Source organism: Oncorhynchus clarkii, chromosome 9 (genome assembly GCF_045791955.1).
Source record: "Oncorhynchus clarkii lewisi isolate Uvic-CL-2024 chromosome 9, UVic_Ocla_1.0, whole genome shotgun sequence".
Lineage (NCBI taxonomy): Eukaryota > Metazoa > Chordata > Actinopteri > Salmoniformes > Salmonidae > Oncorhynchus > Oncorhynchus clarkii.
The window spans coordinates 20922326-20943977 of NC_092155.1; the positions used below are offsets into that span (position 1 = coordinate 20922326).

The 21652-nt window shown below is 43.9% G+C and overlaps 1 protein-coding gene across 1 annotated transcript; it reads left to right on the forward strand.

Annotated features, from left to right (window-relative positions):
* Positions 1-3911: 3911 nt before the first annotated feature.
* LOC139416073 (ephexin-1-like) lies at positions 3912-18184 on the forward strand. The gene is made up of 16 exons (XM_071164330.1): positions 3912-4118; positions 6403-6935; positions 9380-10150; positions 10245-10299; positions 10628-10680; positions 10895-11175; positions 11946-12106; positions 12341-12493; positions 12774-12903; positions 13070-13144; positions 13603-13695; positions 13891-14045; positions 14241-14408; positions 15268-15353; positions 15552-15656; positions 15949-18184. Exons 2-16 carry the CDS (start codon positions 6506-6508, stop codon positions 16116-16118), a joined length of 2886 nt encoding a protein of 961 aa, XP_071020431.1. The 5' UTR covers positions 3912-4118; positions 6403-6505; the 3' UTR covers positions 16119-18184.
* Positions 18185-21652: the final 3468 nt, after the last annotated feature.

The window sequence follows — 21652 nt, forward strand, 5'->3', positions numbered from 1 at the left end:
GGACATTACATCAAAGTTGGATCAGCCTGTAGTGTGGTTTTACACTTTAATTTTGAGTGTGACTCCAAATCCAGACCTCCATGGGTTGATAAATTTGATTTCCATTGATAATTTTTGTGTGATTGTTGTCAGCACATTCAACTATGTAAAGAAAAAAGTATTTAATAAGAATATTTCATTCAGATCTAGGATGTGTTATTTTAGTGTTCCCTTTATTTTTTTGAGCAGTGTACATATATCACACACACAATACAAGGTTGATTAACCGATTGCTTCCCGCACCTGCCCGCCCGTCCAGCATCACTACTCTGGACGGTTCGGACTTAGAATATGTGGACAACTACAAATACCTAGGTGTCTAGTTAGACTGTAAACTCTTCTTCCAGACTCACATTAAACATCTCCAATCCAAGATTATATCTAGAATCGTCGTCCTATTTCGCAACAAAGCATCCTTCACTCACGCTGCCAAACATACCCTCGTTAAACTGACCATCCTACTAATCCTCGACTTCGGTGATGTCATTTACAAAATAGCCTCCAACACTCTACTCAGCAAATTGGATGCAGTCTATCACAGTGCAATCCGTTTAGTCACCAAAGCCCCATATACTACCCACCACTGCGACCTGTACTCTCTCGTTGGCTGATCTTCGCTTCATACTCGTCGTCAAACCCACTGGCTCCAGGTCATCTACAAGTCTCTGCTAGGTAAAGCCCCGCATTATCTCAGCTCACTGGTCACCATAGCAGCACCCACTCGTAGCACGCGCTCCAGCAGGTATATCTCACTGGTCACCCCCAAAGCTAATTCTTCCTTTGGCCGCCTTTCCTTCCAGTTCTCTGCTGCCAATGACTGGAACGAACTGCAAAAATCTCTGAAGCTGGAGACGTACCTCCTTCACTAGCTTTAAGCACCAGCTGTCAGAGCAGCTCACAGATCACTGCACCTGAACATAGCTCATCTGTAATAGCCCATCCGATCTACCTCATCCCCATACTGTATTTATTTATTAATCTTGCTCTTTTGCATCCCCGTATCTCAACTTGCATATTGATATTATGCACATCATTCCAGTGTTTAATTGTTATATTGTAATTACTTGTAATTACTTCGCCACCATGGCCTTTTTATTGCCTTACCTCCCTTATCCTACCTCATTTGCACACACTGTATATAGACCTTTTCTACTGTATTATTGGCTGTATGTTTGTTTATTCCAAGTGTAACTCTGTGTTGTTGTAGTATGTGTCGAACTGCTTTGCTTTATCTTGGCCAGGTCGCAGTTGCAAATGAGAACTTGTTCTCAACTAGCCTACCTGGTTAAATAAAGGTGAAATAAATAAAACTACTTGACTGACTGCCTGACTATACAGGCTTAGCTGTGGGATGTAGGGGTGCTAGGTGTGCTGCAGGACCCCTGGAAAAAAAGAAAATTTAGAGAGAAAAACAATTGTTCCTCACATAAGTAGTGTCCTCGGCCTTTACTAGTCCTGTATTAGCGGGCCGATATTGCCGTCTGTAGCCCGGGGAAAACAAAATGTTCTGCGAACGAAATCTCAGCACCCCCAAATATGCATACAGGCTCTTTACAGACAAACTATTCGGCAAACAAAACAACTACTCCTCAACCAATCATTTCAATCATTTCACCTCCCACTTTCTCCTCCTCCTCCAATCTAATTGGCCTAGACCTGGGCTCCGTCCCGGCCAATATTTTGAGCCGTCCTCCCCACTGCAGCTTCCACTGATTCGGGAGGATGGAGAGGGGGAAGGAACAAAAGAGAGCAGGAGAAAGGAAAATTAGAAAGACTGAGAAATGTGTAGTAAAATAACATGAGCATTCCAATCCTGTTGTCTTCCTCTTTCACTAGAATCAAACCCTGAACCAGCGCCCTCTCGCCCCCCCCCCATTCATAAAATATACCGAATATATACTGAACACAAATGTAAACACAACATGTAAAGTTTTGGTCCCATGTTTCATGAGCTGAAATAAAATCTCCCAGCAATAAAAAAAAAAGCTTATTTCTCTCAAATTTTATGAATAAATTGGTTAACATCCCTGTTAGTGAGTATTTCCCCTTTGCCATGATAATCCATCCACCTGACAGGTGTGGCATATCAAGAAGCTGATTAAAAAGCATGATCAATACGCACCTTGTGCTAGGGACAATACAAGGTAGTTAGGTCACACAATACAATGCCATAGGTATCTCAAGTTTTGAGGGAGCTTGCAAATGGCATGCTGACTGCAATAATGTCCACCAGAGCTGTTGCCAAATAATTTAATGTTCATTTCTCTGCCATAAGCCGCCTCCAACGTCGTTTTAGCGATTTTGTCAGTACACCCAACCGGTCTCGCAAACGCAAACCATTTGTAACCACGCCAGCCCAGGACCTCCACATCCGGCTTCTCCACCTGCGGGATCGTCTGAGACGAGCCACCCGGACAGCTGAAAGACTGGCCTACTGACCTAGACCTGATAGACTGATAGCCTGTCTGCCTGAAACACAGAGAAGGCTGCTATTGACTGAAACAGGTCAGAAGGCAAGGGCGGACAATGGTTATCCATGTTGATGGTTGGTCACAGACAGGCAGAGGGGTGTACATTTAAGGAGCCATAATGAGTACTGCGTTGTCTATCAGTTATTTGTGTATGTTCACAAGCAGCTACCCCTACTTCCATTGTTAGTCAGAACCTGAGGCTAAAGCTGGAACCAGAATTCACACACACTGTCTATTCAGCACATCAAGTTGAAAGTCATCAACAAGTCTAAGTCGATGTTATGCGCTGAAGGAGTTCAGGTCTCAAGTGTGACAGTGTGCCTCAGGCAATCGTTCAGGCAGAAATAATCATAAGTGACGTTTAACCAAGCATATAATGAGATGGTTAGGGCTGTGACCATACCAGTATCACAATGTTTTTTCCATGTCAAAAATGAAAACACGAAGCAGACCAAACTCTTTGGTCCTTGAAAAACCTGATGTATGTAAAAAATGTTTTGTGCTATAGCTTGGAAAATTAACAAATGTGACTAGATGACAACATGATGATGCTTGTTTCCAACAAATAACTTAAATCCGGTTCCTGTTTGGTTTTCTTGCCACGATACTAACGAGTATCGCAATACTTGTATCGTCCCGGCCCTAGAGATAGTCAGAGGGTACTCAGTCAACAACTACAGTGCTGACTGTACCCACAAAACTTGTATTGGAGAAAGAAGGAAGGAAGAGATGAGTGTTAGATGATGAACTGGTGGCAGCTGGACAGGAACGGTAGCAGCAACACCGTGTAGCACCTTCCATAAAGTAACTTTTTGGACCTAAAAGCCAAGACTGTCAAGATAAAGGTGCTCAAAGTTGAAACATTTTGCGCACCCCATCCTACCATGAGACATCCATGTCTTCATCACTGGAAAAGGTAAACAGTTGAGATGTCAACCCTCCATAGGAAACCTATTGGAATCATAGAGATATAGATTACAGAATAGACATTACCATTTCATTTGACATTCGACGGTGGGTGGACCGGCGGTCATCTTTGTGGTAGTAATTTGAAGTTAAAACATTTCAATTGCAGTGGTCTGAAGGGATAGGTCCATTCTGGGCATTCTATTTCTGATTGAAATGCCACACGCCCTGTATTCAAGAGCACATTGTGTGTCAACCGATGGCGGTGGTTTGGCATTCGGGTCCAAAAAGTACCTTTCTGACCACTTCTTCCAAACAGGTACATAAAGTCTTGTTTCAATTCTGTCAAAAAAGTAACTGAATTCAAATGGATTTACCCCCATTCTCTTGTACAAGGCTGAGTGACTGTTCATACAAGTAAAACAACCTCACCACGTCACAAACCTGTCTGACTAGCCAGTGCTGTTTTTGACAGAAAGCTTCAACAGAAAGACTAAGTCAGAGACAAACACTGAGGACACAGCATTGTTGAAACTGTTAAAGGCAGAACACCCTCCATCTGCAATACAATCTCAGGATTCAGGATGTTGTAGTTGCCGATATAGACATTTCCTGAATGGATTTGATGTCTTTATAGAGAATGATAGACAACTGGATTAATACCTCAAACTGACTGGAATTGACTCTCAACCATGCGTACAGGTGAGCCATTGGAATCTTTACAAATGTATGATCTCAATTCTCAACTGATCTCATTTCTGAAGTTACAGAGAGCAAAGCAATAACCTCCTTAAAAAGAGAAGCTTCACTACACAGGCTGATGATAAGTCATTGCTATGGTGACGAACCGAACCTCTCTTTCGGTTGAATATTGCAACGTCTGTGGCTAACTCGTTGGAAGTATATGCTGAATAAAAACCGAGGCTTTGCAGTTTTGGTCTCAATGAAATTCATCATTTGTTCATGACATCATTTTCCATTTTTATAGAATGTCGGAAACCAAAACGGTGGCATAAATCCCGTCCACTGTTTAGTATGAATGTAGTGAATGTAACAAATCATGTCTCTCTGCTGCAAAGGGGTTCTTACTGTAACGTACTACTTGTGGTCGAGCTAGGTTCAGAGTGCATTAATGCATGGAACTGTAATGTGTTTTTACTGGCCAAAGCACATGACCACATGATCCATTCCAAAACAGTACAGAAATGTCCCAATCGCATCCGATTTTTTTCTCTCTCTCTCTCTCTCTCTCTCTCTCTCTCTCTCTCTCTCTCTCTCTCTCTCTCTCTCTCTCTCTCTCTCTCTCTCTCTCTCTCTCTCTCTCTCTCTCTCTCTCTCTCTCTCTCTCTCTCTCTCTCTCTCTCTCTCTCTCTCTCTCTCTCTCTCTCTCTCTCTCACTCACTCACTCACTCACTCACTCAAATTGCTAGGGGGCTGACTCACATGGAGGAACATGTTGAAAAACAGTTGCTTTCAAACTAGGAATTCTGTGGCTAATTGAGGTAAAACAGGAATTCTGCTCATAGATTATACATGTATGAACTACACATTTACACATCCAGCCCAAAGCGGGAGGTTTAAAAAAAGCTCATTGGTGCAGCAATCTGAGCAGCGTAGTCAGGTACTTGCATAGTTGCACACCCAATTCCAGATCATGATTTCGATGGGTGAATGGACTCCGGCATTAAGGATATTTTATTGTTGAGTTGCCTATCGTTAAACCTACTTATGTAACCTCTGTTGTCAGAGAGTTGAAAATTGTAAAATTGTTCAAGTTCAAGGTGGCATACTTGCAAGATAAAACTGTGTTGAACTACTGTAACTCATATTTGCAGTTTAGGCTGTAGACAGAGTATTAGTATACTGTATGTATAGGAGGTGTGGTCATCAACTATTAATACCTAGGGGGGTATGTCACTCACTGAATTTGCTGGGTTGCTCTCTCTCTCTCGCTCGCTCGCTCGCTCGCACGCACGCACGCACACACACACACACACACACACACCTGTAGGATAATAACTACAAGTCTGGGCCAGTCCTGAAACTGATCAACAAGTAGGCCTACAGGCCAGGGGATATCAAGTCAGTTGTTCAACTGAATGCATTTAATCAAAATGTGTCTTCTGCATTTAACCCAACCCCTCTGAATCGAAGAGGTGCAGGGGCCTGTCTTAATTGACATCATCAGCACCCAGGGAGCAGCTGTTCTTGGGTGTAACTGCCTTGCTCAAGGGCAGAACAGCAGATTGTTCCACCATGCTGGCTATGGGATTCAAACCAGCAACCGATCAGTACTGGCAGGGCGCTCTTAACAACGAGGCTACCTGCCGCCAAGGGAAGCAAGATATACGAATCCCTACAATCGTGACAATGCTGCCTCCTTTTGCATTTTATAATGCCAAGCTGTCCTATAGCTTTATCATCATTCCTCAGCTGTTTTTTCAAAGTGATAGTTATTGCTCAATCCTATGGGTGCGGTAGGTATAGAATTTTCTGGAATTCAACCTGTTGTGAATGTGTCTCGGAAGGTGTGCCTCTTTCGAGTCCAAGTCTTCATTCCTTTCTTTCACATGAGGATCTCTTCTGCAGCTACAGAGAAAGACTTATTAGAGGATTAGAGGAAGACTATTAGAGGACATAATTGCAGAATGACGCTCTGTGTGTATGAAAAGTTGTATTGCTGTCACAATGAATTCATACAATGGTTGTCTTGCCGCGCATCATATTTCTTGTTTCTAGCTTTGGAACATTATCTGTGTAATTGTTTGACATGTTTACCGCACCATTAGAAGCTCGTAACACAAGCATTTCGCTGCACCCGCTATAACATCCGATAAACTGCTACAAAATAAACTTTGACCTGATTTGATATCGTACCTGAGAACAAAATAAAACAGTATAATGACACTAATAATGAGAAACTCTGTCAGACTGCCATCATTCAGATTGGCTGTATTCAGACTGTCTCTCTCTCTTTCCTCTTCAGGTGAAAATGACATGCCCAAACTGACCTCTTGACTTGACCTCTGATAGGTCAGGGCTCAGATTGGAATACCCCCGAAAATACAGACCAGTCTAAACCCCTCAACATGTCTTTCCCGGAACACTTCACGTCCCCCTTACCCCCCAGACCAGAGGCCAAACCCCGGCCCCCCATCTCTAGAAAAACCCCTTCCTCCAATGGAGCCCCTTCCACCCCCTCCCAGCTTGGAGAGATGGGCAGCACAGACCACAATTCGGGGGGGAAAGTCAACAGCATTGTGAGTAAGTTCAGCCACCCAGAGACTACACCAACCACCAGTGGAGATGCTAAACTAACCACCAATCCAACTCTCCGGACCCGGGGGCCCAGGAGGGCCCCCACAGTCAAACCCAAACCGACCCGGCACTCTGTCCAGCAGTCTGGGGGTCCAGACCAGGCTCCTCCACTGCCCATGAATAGGAGCCGGATCCTGCGGCAGGCCAAAAGAGAGACCCCTGGAGGAGAGGAGGGAAATGGCATCACAGTCAGTCGATCAGGTAGAGTCAGTCAGTATATCAATCAATGAATTAATCAATATTCATTTGTATGAGTCCTCTCACAAAAATATGTTAGGATAGGGACTGATAATTTGTTAGCATTACCAATGTAGCCTATTTTTCTTCAAGGCAAGCATTACGGAGAGAAAGCTACAAAATGAACTGTTTTTTCTCCAAATGAGCTATCCCATGGGTGTTCATTAATCAAGTGTTGTCAAGCAACACAGTAACACGTGACCTAATCACTTTCATAACATATCCTCCGAAAGCATTAACAACACTCCCAGCCCAACCCCACAAGCTAGACCTGGGGGTGGCAGGTTAACAAAACAACATGTTTGGAATTTTAATGGAACAATCATTGACAGGTTTCATGTACCTCTACACATTTCTTTTGTCAGTTTGATGTTAACCATATGCAGCAAACGTCACCGTATGTCACATGCGAGTGCAGTATGTGTGGTATGTTCCTTTGAGAGCGGAATCTCTGCTCGTGTGTGCTGCCTAGTCCCTGAGGCCGTGAGGGGGACACCTGTTTTCACCTAACCTAGAGACAAACGGGTGTGGCTAGACCACGTGATCTGACTACCCTAACAGACAGAAGCACCTGTATACCGTAGGTAAACACAGCTCTGTATAGGTAAAGCAGGTCTACTGAAACAGACTGGCTGTACTCCAACACACTCTGGGACGAGAAGTGAGTGTGTGTGTGTGAGTGTGTGTGTGTGTGTGTGTGTGTGTGAGTGTGCCAAACAGAGAGAGAGAAAGAGAGAGAGAAAAATGGGTAAAGAGAGGCAGTGAGAGGTTACGTAGAGACTTCGAAGAGAGGCAGAAAGCGACAGAAGAAGAGGAGAGAGCGCGAGAGGAAATTAAAGAGAGAGGGCCAGAGGCTCCCTGTCTAAGACTGCACTGCTTAAAGGCCTTGAAGAGGGTCTCACTGTTTCTACTGTTGCAGAGGGAAAGAAAATAAGGAGCTGATAGCATTTCTGACAACAAAAAAGAACAAACAAACATCAAAATAGGTTCACATTTTTGGCTGTTTCCTGTTAGTATTAAATGCTCATGAAGCTAAACAACTTGATAATACTTCCCTACGTTTATCTGACAAAGCAGAACTGTGTATTATGAAAATAAGAATGATGTTAATTTGGCTAAGAAAACAAACACACACATCGGTTTTCTATCGTTGTGGGGACCAAATAATTGATTCCCATTCAAAATCCTATTTTCCATAATCCCTAACCTTAACCCCAAACGCCTAAACCTAACCCTAATTGTAACCCTAACCTCTAAAATATACTTTTTCCTTGTGGGGACCGGCGAAATGTTCCCACTTGTCCCACTTGTCCTTGCTTTACTATCCTTGTGAGGACTTCTGGTCCCCTCAAAGATAGTAAACCAAAACGCACACATTCCCAAGTAATAATATATGCCATTTAGCAGACACTGTTATCCAATGCAACTTAGTCATACACGCATACATACATTTGACCTATGGGTGGCCGTGGGAATCAAACCCACAACCCTGGAGGTGGAAGCACTATGCTCTACCAACTGAGCCAGACAGGACCACGTGACATAATTTCACTCATCTCTTAACTATGCTATGACACGGTCATCAGACTGCTTCTACCACGTCAATCTTTACTGTTCAGGCACTGGAGACTTCCTTTATTCACTCTCTTCTGTTATGATGCACTCTTTCTGTGAGGCCTAAGGCTTAAAGGGAAACTCCACCCAAAAACGATCTTTTGGTATTTGTTTCATTAGTCCATTTGTTGATATAGTCCCAAAATGTTTGGATTGTCAGCACTCAATTTTTCAAGATATGTAGCTTTCAAAATACGGAAATCATCACTGTATGATGCTGCATATGATGCAAAATACATCATGCACGGATGATTTCTGTATTTTGATATGTACATATCTTGAAAACTTGTGGGAATATGTCAACAATGGACTAATGAAACAAATATCAAAATAAAATGTTGGGGTGGTGTTTTCTTTTGTTACCTTTCCCTAGAGAACTGAGGTCAATCAGGACACAGAAAGAGAAACACGCACACACACGCACACACACACACACACACACGCGCACACACGCACGCACACAAACACACACAGTGAAAGTGATATGCCCTGCTATCATATAATTCAGATGTAGGAACATTCTAGTCAGGAAGCAACACATTCACAGTGATCAATGAACGCCATAAAGGGTTTAAGTCTGCCAAGGTTCAAGGGTCAACAGAGAAAGTGATCCCTTGTTCTTGGGGTTCCTTTTAACAATAAAGCCAAACAAAACAAAACAAAAATTATTATTTCTGATGCTTTGCTAATTTCCCATTACTGCAAATATCTAAGCAAACACGTGGCAGTGGATGTAAAAAGTGATGTTATGTTAATGCTAATTTAGTGATATGTGTCCCTCCCTCTCCCATCAGCACCTGGCGGAAAGGAGGTAGAGCGACAGCTGATTGGAGGAGTGGAAGCAGAGGCGGAGCACGGTTCAGACACGCCCCTTAACCCATGCTTCGACTGGGAATGCAGCTGTGTTTGCCACCTCCACATGCCCGGCATGAAGCTGGTATGGGTGCCCATCGATGAGGAAGAGAAAGAAGATGAAAAGGAGGAGGAGGTTAAACTGGAAAGGGAGGAGGAAGAGAGTAGAGGGGAGGGGACCTCCTTGGCCATAAAATGCCCCCCCACACCCCCTAAACAGACCCAATCTTTCCCAAGTCATTTTAAAGCTTCCATAGAGGAGGAGGAAGAGTCTATATATGAAACAACTCTACTAATGGTGGATCCAACACCTAGAAAGATCTGTCAAGAACTGGACATTCCCCTTATCAAGGTTCAGAAAACTGTCTATTGGTCAAAACTGTCCTCCAGCAACTCGGAGGACAACACTTCGGTCCAGTCCGATTCGGACCCATCCCAAACCCAGACTGCTGAGGATGCCTCCGTGGCTATCCCACCTCGGGTATCTCTCGCCCAGGACAAGTCCAAAACACCCGGCCACAACCTCATGCCCATTCCCAGGGGGGGTATCGCCTTGCCCCAGCCCACCGCGGAGGAATGGCGCTCCCTGCGCCCCTCACCCCCCAATCCTTCCGCCAGTCCCATAGTACTCCACCGGGCGGGCAACAGAGTCCCCCCACCTCAGCCCCCCAAGACAGGCATCTCCGTCCATTCCGTCAAGCAAGCTATAAAAGGTCACTACAAAAGTAAACACACAATAAACCTGTTTTCTGACATCTTTTATAGTGAGAGGTCATATATTGTTCATGCTTTTGTGTCTCCCTCTAGAACACGAGGAGGATGGAAGCGCTGAAGGAGAGGAGGAGGACACAGAAGAAGACAGGTGAGCTCACTCATCCCCGAGGTTCTTCTATTTCTTCCTCTTATGTCTCTTCTGATGACCTCCATATTTCCTGTTGTACTCTCATCTCCCATGTCTCGTTTTGGCCCTGCTGAAAATCTTCCTTCCTTCCTGTAAGTGACCACAGATCAGAGAGGGTTGGATTGGTGTCGGTGATAGGGTTTCACTTATCCAATCACTTATCAGTGATTACCGAAAGGAGGGGAGGAAGGAAGGAAGCATATTTAAAGTGTTAGAACCAGACCTATTTCTCACTCATTCATTGTCCAGCTCAGTCAGTTATATAACACCCTGCTCTTCTTCTTCCCAGTGCCCCTCTCAGGAGAGGATGCTTTATTGCCTGGGAGTCCAGACAGCTGGATGGTAAGGTTACCTGACACCCCTGACACAACCAAAAAGCACCCAAAATATCAGTCATGCATTAATCAGGTTACAGAACTATAGGTGTAACATTAGACCAAAGGAACAGAACATTATTGGTCCATCATCATTGTTTGAGGGTCACCCATAGAGTAATACCACACATATTTAAACCTCATCCTTTTTAGTGTTTGACCTTTGCCCTTTGACCCCTCAGTGCCTCTGTACCAGACGTACCGTGCTACCGTCATCCACAAGGAGATCCGGCGCCAGACGGTGTGCCGCAACACCAGCAAGGCCAGCGCTGACTACCACATGGACTGGACTGCACGCCGGGGTGGAGTGGGCGTGGGGGCGGTGGGCAATGGCAATGGGGCACCCAGTGCCACTATTCCGTTGCCCACCCTGGGCCAGAGCACCCTGTGGCAGGACCTACCAGAAGTACGGAAAAGTGGGGTGCTGGAGACCCTCAGCCCTGCACAGTGCAAGTACCAGGAGGTGAGGGAGGGGGGGGGGGGGGGGGGGGGGGGGAGAATAGGAGGAGAGAGGTGGGAGAATAGGAGGAGAGAGGTGGGAATGAGAATAGAGAAGCAAATGCAATTTATGGCTCAGCTTTTCACGGTTAACGGCATGGCTGCCAGAACATGGGTGTGTCAACATAAACAGGCGTATCAACAGAAGTAGGTATATAAAAAGCAAGCAACTAATTTGCCACATTTGTTGCCACTCAGGGCAGTTTGCGTGGCTGCAACTGTGAGAGCATTTTAGCTAAGCCTAACCCTAACCCTTTTCCTAACCTTAACCTCATTCGCCTAACCTGTTACCTTAACCTGCTACGTTAGTTCTCCTAACCTGCAACGTAAAAACAAACCATCAATCCTGAAAAAGCACCAGGAACTGAACAATGAAAATGCGTTAAGAAACTAAAAACAACACAGCTTAATCAAAACCATCTAACCAATCAGTTCCACCATTTGCTGATGATCCACCCATTTATTTTGCCCTGCCCACTTTCAGACACATTCCACATGTACAGTTATCCATACTTGGGTTTTTCAGTCATCAAGTAAAGTGAATTATTGATATTTTAGTTGACTGAGTTTCACCTCAATGGATTGAATGTCTGCAGTTACCATCAATTGAAAATTCAGTACAGAAATGTGGCCATATTAATCAGCCCATATTGTATGTCTTGGGATATTTCAGTGATGGGCTGATTGTACTGTATGAATTAGAAGTTCACCATCCCATTGTCTCTCTCCCCTCAGAGTATGTTTGAGGTGTTGACATCGGAAGCGTCGTACGTGCGTTCCCTACGCGTTCTCAATGAACACTTCCTGGAATCTCGGGAGCTGGAGGAGGTGCTGATCATCCGGGACAGGAAGACTCTCTTCTCCAATGTCCTGCGAGTCCTGGAGGTCAGCGAGAGGTGAGAGAGAGGGAGGAATGGAGGGATGGCTAGAGAGTGGTACTTGGCTAAAACTGTGGGGAGTCAGAGTAAGGAAGGAGTGAAGACTTGAATCAGCAGCATGTGGAGGGTTTTGTTGTAGCCCAACTTTAATATAAATAAAAATGTTCCTCCCTCACTGTTTCGTTGTGTTAATAAACCCCTTAATGGAAATCAAAATAACCTTTGACCTTTGTAAATCTTCCCCCCCATTAGTTTTCTGATGGCCCTGGAGAACCGTAAGGAAGAGAGTCTGGTGTTCTCCGACATCTGTGACATCATCCATTTCCATGCTCAGCACAACTTCCCGGTCTACATCGACTACGTCCGCAACCAAATCTACCAGGATAAGACTTACACCTCCCTCATGTAAGACTGCCTTCATTACTGGGTCTAACAGGTAGGGTTGCAAAATGTTGGCAATTTCACCCAGAATTCCCAGATTTTTCTGAAATCCCTGTTGGAGGATTCCAAGATTTTCTGCTTACTCCAACCTGATTCCAGGAATCTTCCAACTGGAATTTTTGGAAAACTTTGGAATTTTCGGAAAGTTGCCAGAATTCTGCAAACCTACTCAGAGGCCTCTTGGTCTGACAATTGATTCAACCAGAGGAGGAGGGGGTCCTGAATGATGTGTTTGTCCCCACAGGAAAACCAATGTGGACTTTGCCACGGTCATCACCCGTCTGCAGGAATCTCCTCAGTGCCAGAGGCTGCCATTCATGTCCTTCCTGCTGCTGCCCTTCCAGCGAATCACACGCATCAAGATACTCATCGAGGTGAGGGGCATCATGGTAACTGTAGTTGTTGTGGGCCGCTGTGATGTGGACTACAACGGAGTGTGATCGTAGGGAAAGCGATGAACCTTATGATTTTATACTTTTTTTGCTTGTCTTTTTTGTTTGTTTGTCTTGTATAACATGGCTTGTTGTTGTTGTTTATCAGAACATCCTGAAGAGAACACATTTGGGGACGAAAGAAGAGCAGACTGCCTCCAACGCCTTGGACTCTGTTTCTAAGGTAACCGCACCTTTCGTCTTTCCATCCATCCGTCTGCCCGTCCACAGACATTCTGACTGTTCCATTCTAAAGCAGTGGTCCACACCAGTCTGGAATTATGGAACAATGACGCCAGTCCCCTGGTCTTTAGTGTGGGATTGATGTCCTATTGTGTCACTGCAGACAATATGACCAAGTACAGGTTGAGAGAGATGAAGACTGTCTGACACTGGAGTACCAGCTAATGTTATTCAAGTAGAGCGGGAACCTCTTGAAAAAGAGATGAACGTGATACACTTGTGAAATAGAGGAACTGAAATGAGAGAAGGGTTATGTGGATTGTTCCACATGTCTGTGTGAAAGGAAAAGTGGAGGAGCTGCCAAGAGGTCTCTTTCATTCAGTCTCTTGTTCTTTTTCTCACACAATTTCTCTTTGTTTTGTCTCTCTCTGTCTTCCTCTTTCTATCCCTCTGTCTCAGATCATAGAGGAGTGCAACACCCAGGTGGGAAAGATGAAACAGGTGGAAGAGCTGATCCACCTCTCCAAGACGCTGGAGTTTGACAAGCTCAAGGTAATCAATTAATCAGTCAGTCAGTTAATTCACCACCCAAATACACTAGAACCCTATCCCTTTCAGCTTGATTCTTATACATTTCTCTCTCTCTCTCTTTCTAAACCCCTCTCTCCCCCTTCTCCATCTCTCTTTCTCCACCTCTCTCTCTCTCCATCTATCCTCCCCACCTCTCTTTCCCTCCCTCTCTATCAGGCCATCCCCATCATTTCCCAAACCCGTGTCTTGGAGAAGCGTGGGGAGTTACAGGAGATGGCCAAAGGGAGCACCCTTTTCAACCTGGGTCACAAGTTCACCCCCGTCTACCTCTTCCTCTTCAACGACCTGCTCATCATCGCCACCAAGAAGGGGTGAGTCCCCCATATGGTGTTCATAAGGCTTTATGAAGCCTTTATAAACCTTCCTAAGGCCTTTATCCCTCATTAATGCTTCACATTTATAAGCAAATGTTGTGCTAGAGTAGAGGATGGCTCTACATTCATACATTCTAGGACTCATCCTAGACTGCCTTCAATGTGTTTGGTTCCTCCTCTCATCCCTGTTAGTTCAGAGCGTTTCGTGGTGTTGGACCACGCCCACCGCACCCTGGTCCAGGTTCAGCCAATAGGAGACGACCAGGTCTCCAACCCTAGCTATGAACACTGCTTCTGTCTGACTCTACTGGAGAACCACCAGGGACGCATGATGGAGAGACTGATGAAGGCCCCTTCACAGTGAGTAGTATGCAGTGTGTGTGTGTGTGTGTGTGTGTGTGTGTGTGTGTGTGTGTGTGTGTGTGTGTGTGTGTGTGTGTGTGTGTGTGTGTGTGTGTGTGTGTGTGTGTGTGCGTGTGTGTGCGTGTGTGTGTGTGTGTGTGTGTGTGTGTGTGTGTGTGTGAGAGAGAGAAATACATCCATGTGTACGTGTGTATGGTGCGTATGTTACACATAATACCCCGTAATGAGAGAGAAACAGTACAGAAAGGCAGAGAGAGGTTCCGTAGAGATGTTGAAGAGAGGAAGTGAAAGAGCATATGTGAGTCAGGTATACCATGGCAGCAGGTAGCCTAGTGGTTAGAGCATTGGGCCAGTAACTGAAATGTCACTGGATCGAATACCCGAGCCAACAAGGTGAAAGTCTTTCAATGTGCCCTTGAGCGTGCCACTTAACCCTAATTTGCTCCAGGGGCGTCGTACTACTATGGCTAACCTTGTAAAACACATTTCACTGAACCTATCTGGTGTATGTGACAATAAAAAACAACATATATCATCAGGTTGGTGGCAAAAAAATTCTTCATTATGTAACACACTGCCAACAGACAATGATTAACCTGCAGTAGTCATCACAGGAATGCATTGACAGCCCATAATGCTCCCAAACACACAGTCAGTCACATACTCCAGTTAACACCAACATACCTGAGATACGGACAAACTAGGAGAACCGGTACGGTATTTTCCCTCAGACATAAGTACACCTATTTTTGTTTACAGATGTGGTATTTGTGTGTGTGTGTCTATGGTCTGTTTCACATGTCCATTCTCTCTCCTCTCTTCTTGCCTTTCTTTTCCCCTCATCCATTCTTCTCAGGTCTGACCTGCACCGGTGGATAGCAGCGTTCCCTGACCCCATGAAACCTGATGGGGACAAGGAGGAGGTTGTCTATGAGGACTGGGGTGAGCGACTGGTTTAGCTTGGTGACACACAACCTATAATTAGCTGCAGTAAGGCAGCTTGTAGTGACTGGGCTAAATTCAACCATCAACACTGACATCTATCCTCAGTTTGCCTTACATGGACACACTTTGTGCTATTCGCACTTGTGGTTTATAATTGTTCGGTTTGTTGATATTTAGTCTTGTCTCTGTCCTCAGACTGTCCTCAGGTGCAGTGTGTGGAGCAGTATGTTGCTCAGCAGGCTGATGAGCTCAACCTAGAAGCCACTGAGATCATCAACGTGGTGCGCAAGACCAACGAGGGTAAGACCCGGCAGGAAACGAATGTCCCGACCCGTGGTTAGTTTAGGATACTGGGTAGCACTATATTTTACAAACCAGAAAAAAATTATGTTTTACTTGATAAAATGATAACACAGTAATACATTAAACTCTCATCTTTCTCTCAACCCCCCTCTTTGTACATCTTTATCCCGACAATTCTAATTCAACCCTGTACCTGCTAGCAGTTTATTGATTTGTGATGTTGGTTATTTTGCATGACTTAAATGTAAACATCCTATCTCCCCGCTCCCTCTTCCTCCCCTCCCTCTAGGTTGGTACGAGGGGATCCGTCTCTCCAACGGACAGAAGGGTTGGTTTCCTGTGGAGAACGCTGTAGAGATCACCAACGAGCATGTGAGGCGGCGGAACCTTAGAGAACGCTATCGGGTCATTCAGGCCGCCAGCATTGTCACCAACAACATGACCAAGACTACCCCGTAATGTTGACGGGAACATCAGGAGAACATCGACAGACACTCCGCAGAATGTCAGTCGAACGTTTACATAACGTCACTAGAACGTTGCTGGAATATTAAACTGGATAGGGGAGAGTGAACCAGTGCTTGCCATGCATGCTCCCCAGAAGAACTCTTAGCTGGAGACATAAGGAGCTTTTGGAGGAGCTCTATCTTATCAAATTGTTTGATTGGCATGTTTTGTTTTGTTCAAATTAGTCACTTGGTGAAGTTACGGGATAGGGTTTCTTTAGGGAACTTTTAAGAACCAGGAAATGATATGTAGTCTTACAGGAGGAAAAGGATGAGAAACTTCTTCTGAACCTAGTATACTTATCCCTGTAAAGTTTGCTTAATGTTGAGAGTGTGTGTGTGTGTGTGTGTGTGTGTGTGTGTGTGTGTGTGTTTGAACTTGCACCTAACCCCACACTGCCAAAGGAAAGCCCCAATTGAAAAGTGCCCCTGCGACAATATGTGAGTCAGGTATACCATGGCAGCAGGTAGCCTAGTGGTTAGAGCATTGGGCCAGTAACTGAAAAGTCACTGGATCGAATACCTGAGCCAACAAGGTGAAAGTCTTTCAATGTGCCCTTGAGCGTGCCACTTAACCCTAATTTGCTCCAGGGGCGTCGTACTACTATGGCTAACGTTGTAAAACACATTTCACTGAACCTATCTGGTGTATGTGACAATAGAAAACGACATATATCATCAGGTTGGTGGCTAAAAATGTCTTCATTATGTAACACACTGCCAACAGACAATGATTAACCTACAGTAGTCATCACAGGAATGCATTGACAGCCCATAATGCTCACAAACACACAGTCAGTCACATACTCCAGTTAACACCAACATACCTGAGATACGGGCAGACTAGGAGAACCGGTACAGTATTTTCCCTCAGACATAATTACACCTATTTTTTTTTAAACATATTTTTTTTACACATTTTTTTTTGGTGTGTGTGTGTGTGTGTGTGTGTGTGTGTGTGTGTGTGTGTGTGTGTGTGTGTGTGTGTGTGTGTGTGTGTGTGTGTGTGTGTGTGTGCGTGCGCCCTACTGCTGCGGTTTCGTAATCACTACAGGGTTGAATACATTTGACCGTCATTATACGGTAGAGTCGCAATATCGGTAACATAGAGCCGAAACATCTAGTTGAGTCCTACTCTAGTATTATGATTCCATATGTGTATTAATTCTACAGCAGGACTCATAGGTGTAAACTCTGTGGTACTGCCAGGGCTTCTCTCTGTTTTATTTTACAATTTGTATCATGTTAAATATTAGCCACTATCAGGAGACACCCGTCTGTACATACATTTATATCCATCACTTTAGTGTTTGTTTCCTTCAATTCCATTTACCATTCTTTCCTCTGTTATGTCCATGTAGTTTTTCCTGAGGGTTGCATTAGTGGATCATATAGACCCTTTTCCCCCCCGATGCACGCAACTCTTGGCGGCAGTAAGAAAGCCATCACTATCTGCACTCATTCAACACAGCCTAGATTTAAGGTTCTATTACTTCTAAACAAAATATAAGTTCTCATATGCTTACAATGATGTTCTGATTCTTGCTTGAACAGTAGCTAGGGTTATATTTGTTTGTGATCTTTGCTAAATAACTATTTTGGATGCAGCGGTTGTTAGCTAGAATGCTAACGCTCATTGTTATAGGGTTGTAGCAAAAAATATAGCCAAATAACCATTTTACTGGTTGAAGTTGGCCCAGCAACCTTTTTGTGACTGGCCCAACGCTCCTACCCGCCAGGCTACCTGCCACCCCCATTTAACATATTCAGTGTGTGCAGTGTGTGCAAGGTAGACACACGCCTGTAGAGCACTTTACTCTCCTGCATTAGGTAAACCTGAATCTCAGCTCCCCTAAATGAGACATTGGCTCCCCTAAATGCAACAGAAGTCAAAACTTGGAGAGGGAGGTCTCTAAATAATGCTAATTTCACCATTCTTCTGTTTGTTTAAAATGTAGTGGTGAATATTTTTTACAGTGTTAAATATAAAAAATAAAAGCTTATCAAACATTCATCCCACCTCTGTCATGGTTTAAACCATTTATTTGTGTTTTTATTTTATTCATACACATTAATATTACAATAATGAAACATCCATATAAAATGTGCCAGGGTTAGCCAAAAGCTAATTGGCACCCGTAGTCCCAGGGCAGGTAAGGGCAATTACACAGTCACACTACAAATACTCACACAAGAAAAGACTAAATACAAATGCATCCAATAACATATAATTCTAACAACAACAACAATATCAACTGTCGTCTTACATATGAGGAACCACAGATAACTCAGGTGTACAGGTTTGGATAGATTTGAGCCATGTTTTCAATTTCAATTTAAAAGTGCAATAATCAGTGCAGTTTCTCAAGTCCATGGGCAGTGTATTCAAGTATATTATAGCTCTAACAGAGAAGGTCGATTGACTGAGTTTACGGTGTCGGAAAGGGACAACGCAGTCACCTCTAGTTACTGCCCTTGTTATCCTGGAAGTGCTTTCCTTCAGCATGATATGCCGGCATAGAGGTGAAGGGGCAAGACCATGCAGGATCCGAAAGACAAGGCTTGCATCTACATTCTGCTTAAAGCTATCCAGACTAAATCAATTATGTTTGTGAATGATGTGACAGTGGTGGTAACTGTTCGGTTTGTTACCAAAACTCTAAAGTGTTTGTTTGTGGAGTGATTCAATTGGTTTCAGAATGGTAGCTCCTGCTTGTGACCAGCATGTGAGGCAATATCTCAGATCATAGCATGCATATATAAACTCAGCAAAAAAAATAAACGTCCTCTCACTGTCAACTGCGTTTATTTTCAGCCAACTTAAGGTGTAAATATTTGTATGAACATAACAAGATTCAACAACTTAGGCAAAGGTTCACCTTCCAACAAGACAATGACCCTAAGCACAGAGCCAAGACAACGCAAGAGTGGCTTTGGGACAAGTCTCTGAATGTCCTTGAGTGGCCCAGCCAGAGCCCGGACTTGAACCCGATCAAACATCTATGGAGAGACCTGAAAATAGTTGTGCAGTGACTCTCCCCATCCAACCTGACAGAGCTTGAGAGGATCTGCAGAGAAGAATGGGAGAAAGTCCCCAAATACAGGTGTGCCAAGCTTGTAGCGTCATACCTAAGACTCAAGGCTGTAATTCGCTGCCAAAGGTGCTTCAACAAAGTACTGAGTAAAGGGTCTGAATACTTCTGTCAATGTTATATTTCAGTCTTTTATTCTTTATAAATGTGAAAACATCTCTAAAAAACTGTTTTTGCTATGCAATTATGGGTTATTGTGTGTAGATGAGGAAAGGAAACAATGTAATACATTTTAGAACAGGGCTGTAACGTAACAAAATGTGGAAAAAGTCAAAGGGTCTGAATACTTTCCGAATGAACTGTAGACAATACAGTTCAGTAATATTGACCCTTGTGGAACCCCAATGTTATAGAGAGTCTGACTGAGTGTCCCCCAGACGAACCCTTTGACTTCTGTTTGCCAGATAGGAATACATCCAACTACTAGCTTCAGTGGACCCACTGAGGGAAAAAGAAAAGACTGCGCCGACCGACCACCTATGTCCAGTTTAGATTTAAAGCACTTTAATGGGGTGGCACTGTCCACGCAGTGGTGCGATTTCAGCCTCTGATGAGCTCCTTTATGCACAGATTTTCCTTTGTACTTCCTCATCTTCACTATGTGTGTCTGTCATGTGTCCTTGATAAAAGTACCCCTATCAACGCATTAGGTTTATCCGTTGATTTATCATTCTTTTTGTCAGTCAGCTGTTTAGAGTGCTCATTGCTTTGTTTTTCAGGTGCGGGTGGGTACTGGCGTTCTCCGTGCCCAGAAGTAGTAGACCATTTAACTTGATTATTTTCTATCAATATTTGTTTTCTTTCCTGGATCAGCTGATGGTCAACAATATCACTAGACAACTAGCCTACAGCTAGACACAAATGTGCAGTATACGTTAAGGATGGGTAGCTCCAAGAGGACAGTAGGCCTATAAAGTGACTCTTTCAGTTAGAAGAGGTTAATGTCGGTTAGAAGGATCTCATTTTGCAATGGCATAGGTCTACATTCTTTGGGATTAGTGTGCCGATGAGAACTGTTTTCAAGGCGAAACATAGTGAAATGTTACGTAGGCATAGTTACACTTACAGTGCACTTTCCGAGATGTTAAAGATCCATGATCCATACAGGGTTTAAGTTTAATCTTCCAATGAAATTGTTAAAGTGGTTCAAAAAACAAAACTGACAGTTCATTTGGATAGTCTGCAAAGTCCATCTATAAATGCTCTACAGATAGTTGATAGTAGACTATCTGTTGATAAGCATCTGCTTGCTAAGGTTACGGTTAGGTTTACAATAAGGGTTAGGGTCAAATCAGGTGCCAAAAGTGTCAAATTCAACATTAAAAAGGGATGAGAGTTTAAAAGGCAAACATACAGCCCTACTATTTTCAAGGCACCCCCAAAATGTGTCATTTGAATACTGGCTGTGTAAAAGCACTGTCAAATTGATGTAGCAAATTGCTTAAGGTCAAAGCTTAGAAGAGGGTACAAGAGCTAAGTACTGTAGGCACCTGAGAGGATAAAGTCTAAAGAGGATCCTTGGGACGTCCCAACTCTGACGTCACCCTGTTGAAGTTGAACATTTAAATGATTAAGACTAAGGTTAGAGTTAGGTAGGGCGTATGGTGAAGGTTTAGGGTAAGGACATCCCAAGGATCCCTGATTGCACTAACCCACCTGAGAGGGGTGGTGGTGCCCCTGTCCTGTACTCACCTGGCTGTTGATGGAGTCTCCAGGGGTACTGGGCCAACCCCTTGGCTGCCATGTACAGGGGCAGGAAGGAGGGATGGTGGAGGGTCAGGTTGGAGAATGGAGGAAGGACCACCTGCCTTGGGCTCTGTTGTTGGAGGAAAGACAACACAGATATTGGTATATGACATAAAAAGGTATAGGTTGAATATCTCAAACTAGTCAAGATGATTGTAATGTTTTTGTGTCTTCTCCATCTACTCTGTTGTTGCTCATTGTAGGCAACTGCTTGGCAATTCAATTATAGCGTGTTTTTCACAGTCTACTAAATTGTTACTTGTGTATCAGTAGGGTTTAATGCTTGAAAACGCACATTGACCTTATGAGCAACAACATGGAAGTTCTTCTATCACTGCCAATACTTTTATATTTCACTACAACAACATTTGCAAGGACAAGCACAAAACAGTGCGCAATGAAAATAGACTACCAAAACTGTCATTACAATCATGTAAGTTTCATAAGATTCACCTATTTCTAATTAATTACCAATAGGTTTTCAAGGTACTGAAACATTTAGGAACAAGTTTTGTTGTTGATTGATCCACAGGGTGTTACAGCCAATTGATGAGCATTGGCGTTTGGTAAATGGCCAAGGCGCCACCTGCTGGCCATTTCAGGGACATCTTAATCGTCTCTGTAGATCTGTATACGTTCCTGCTAAATG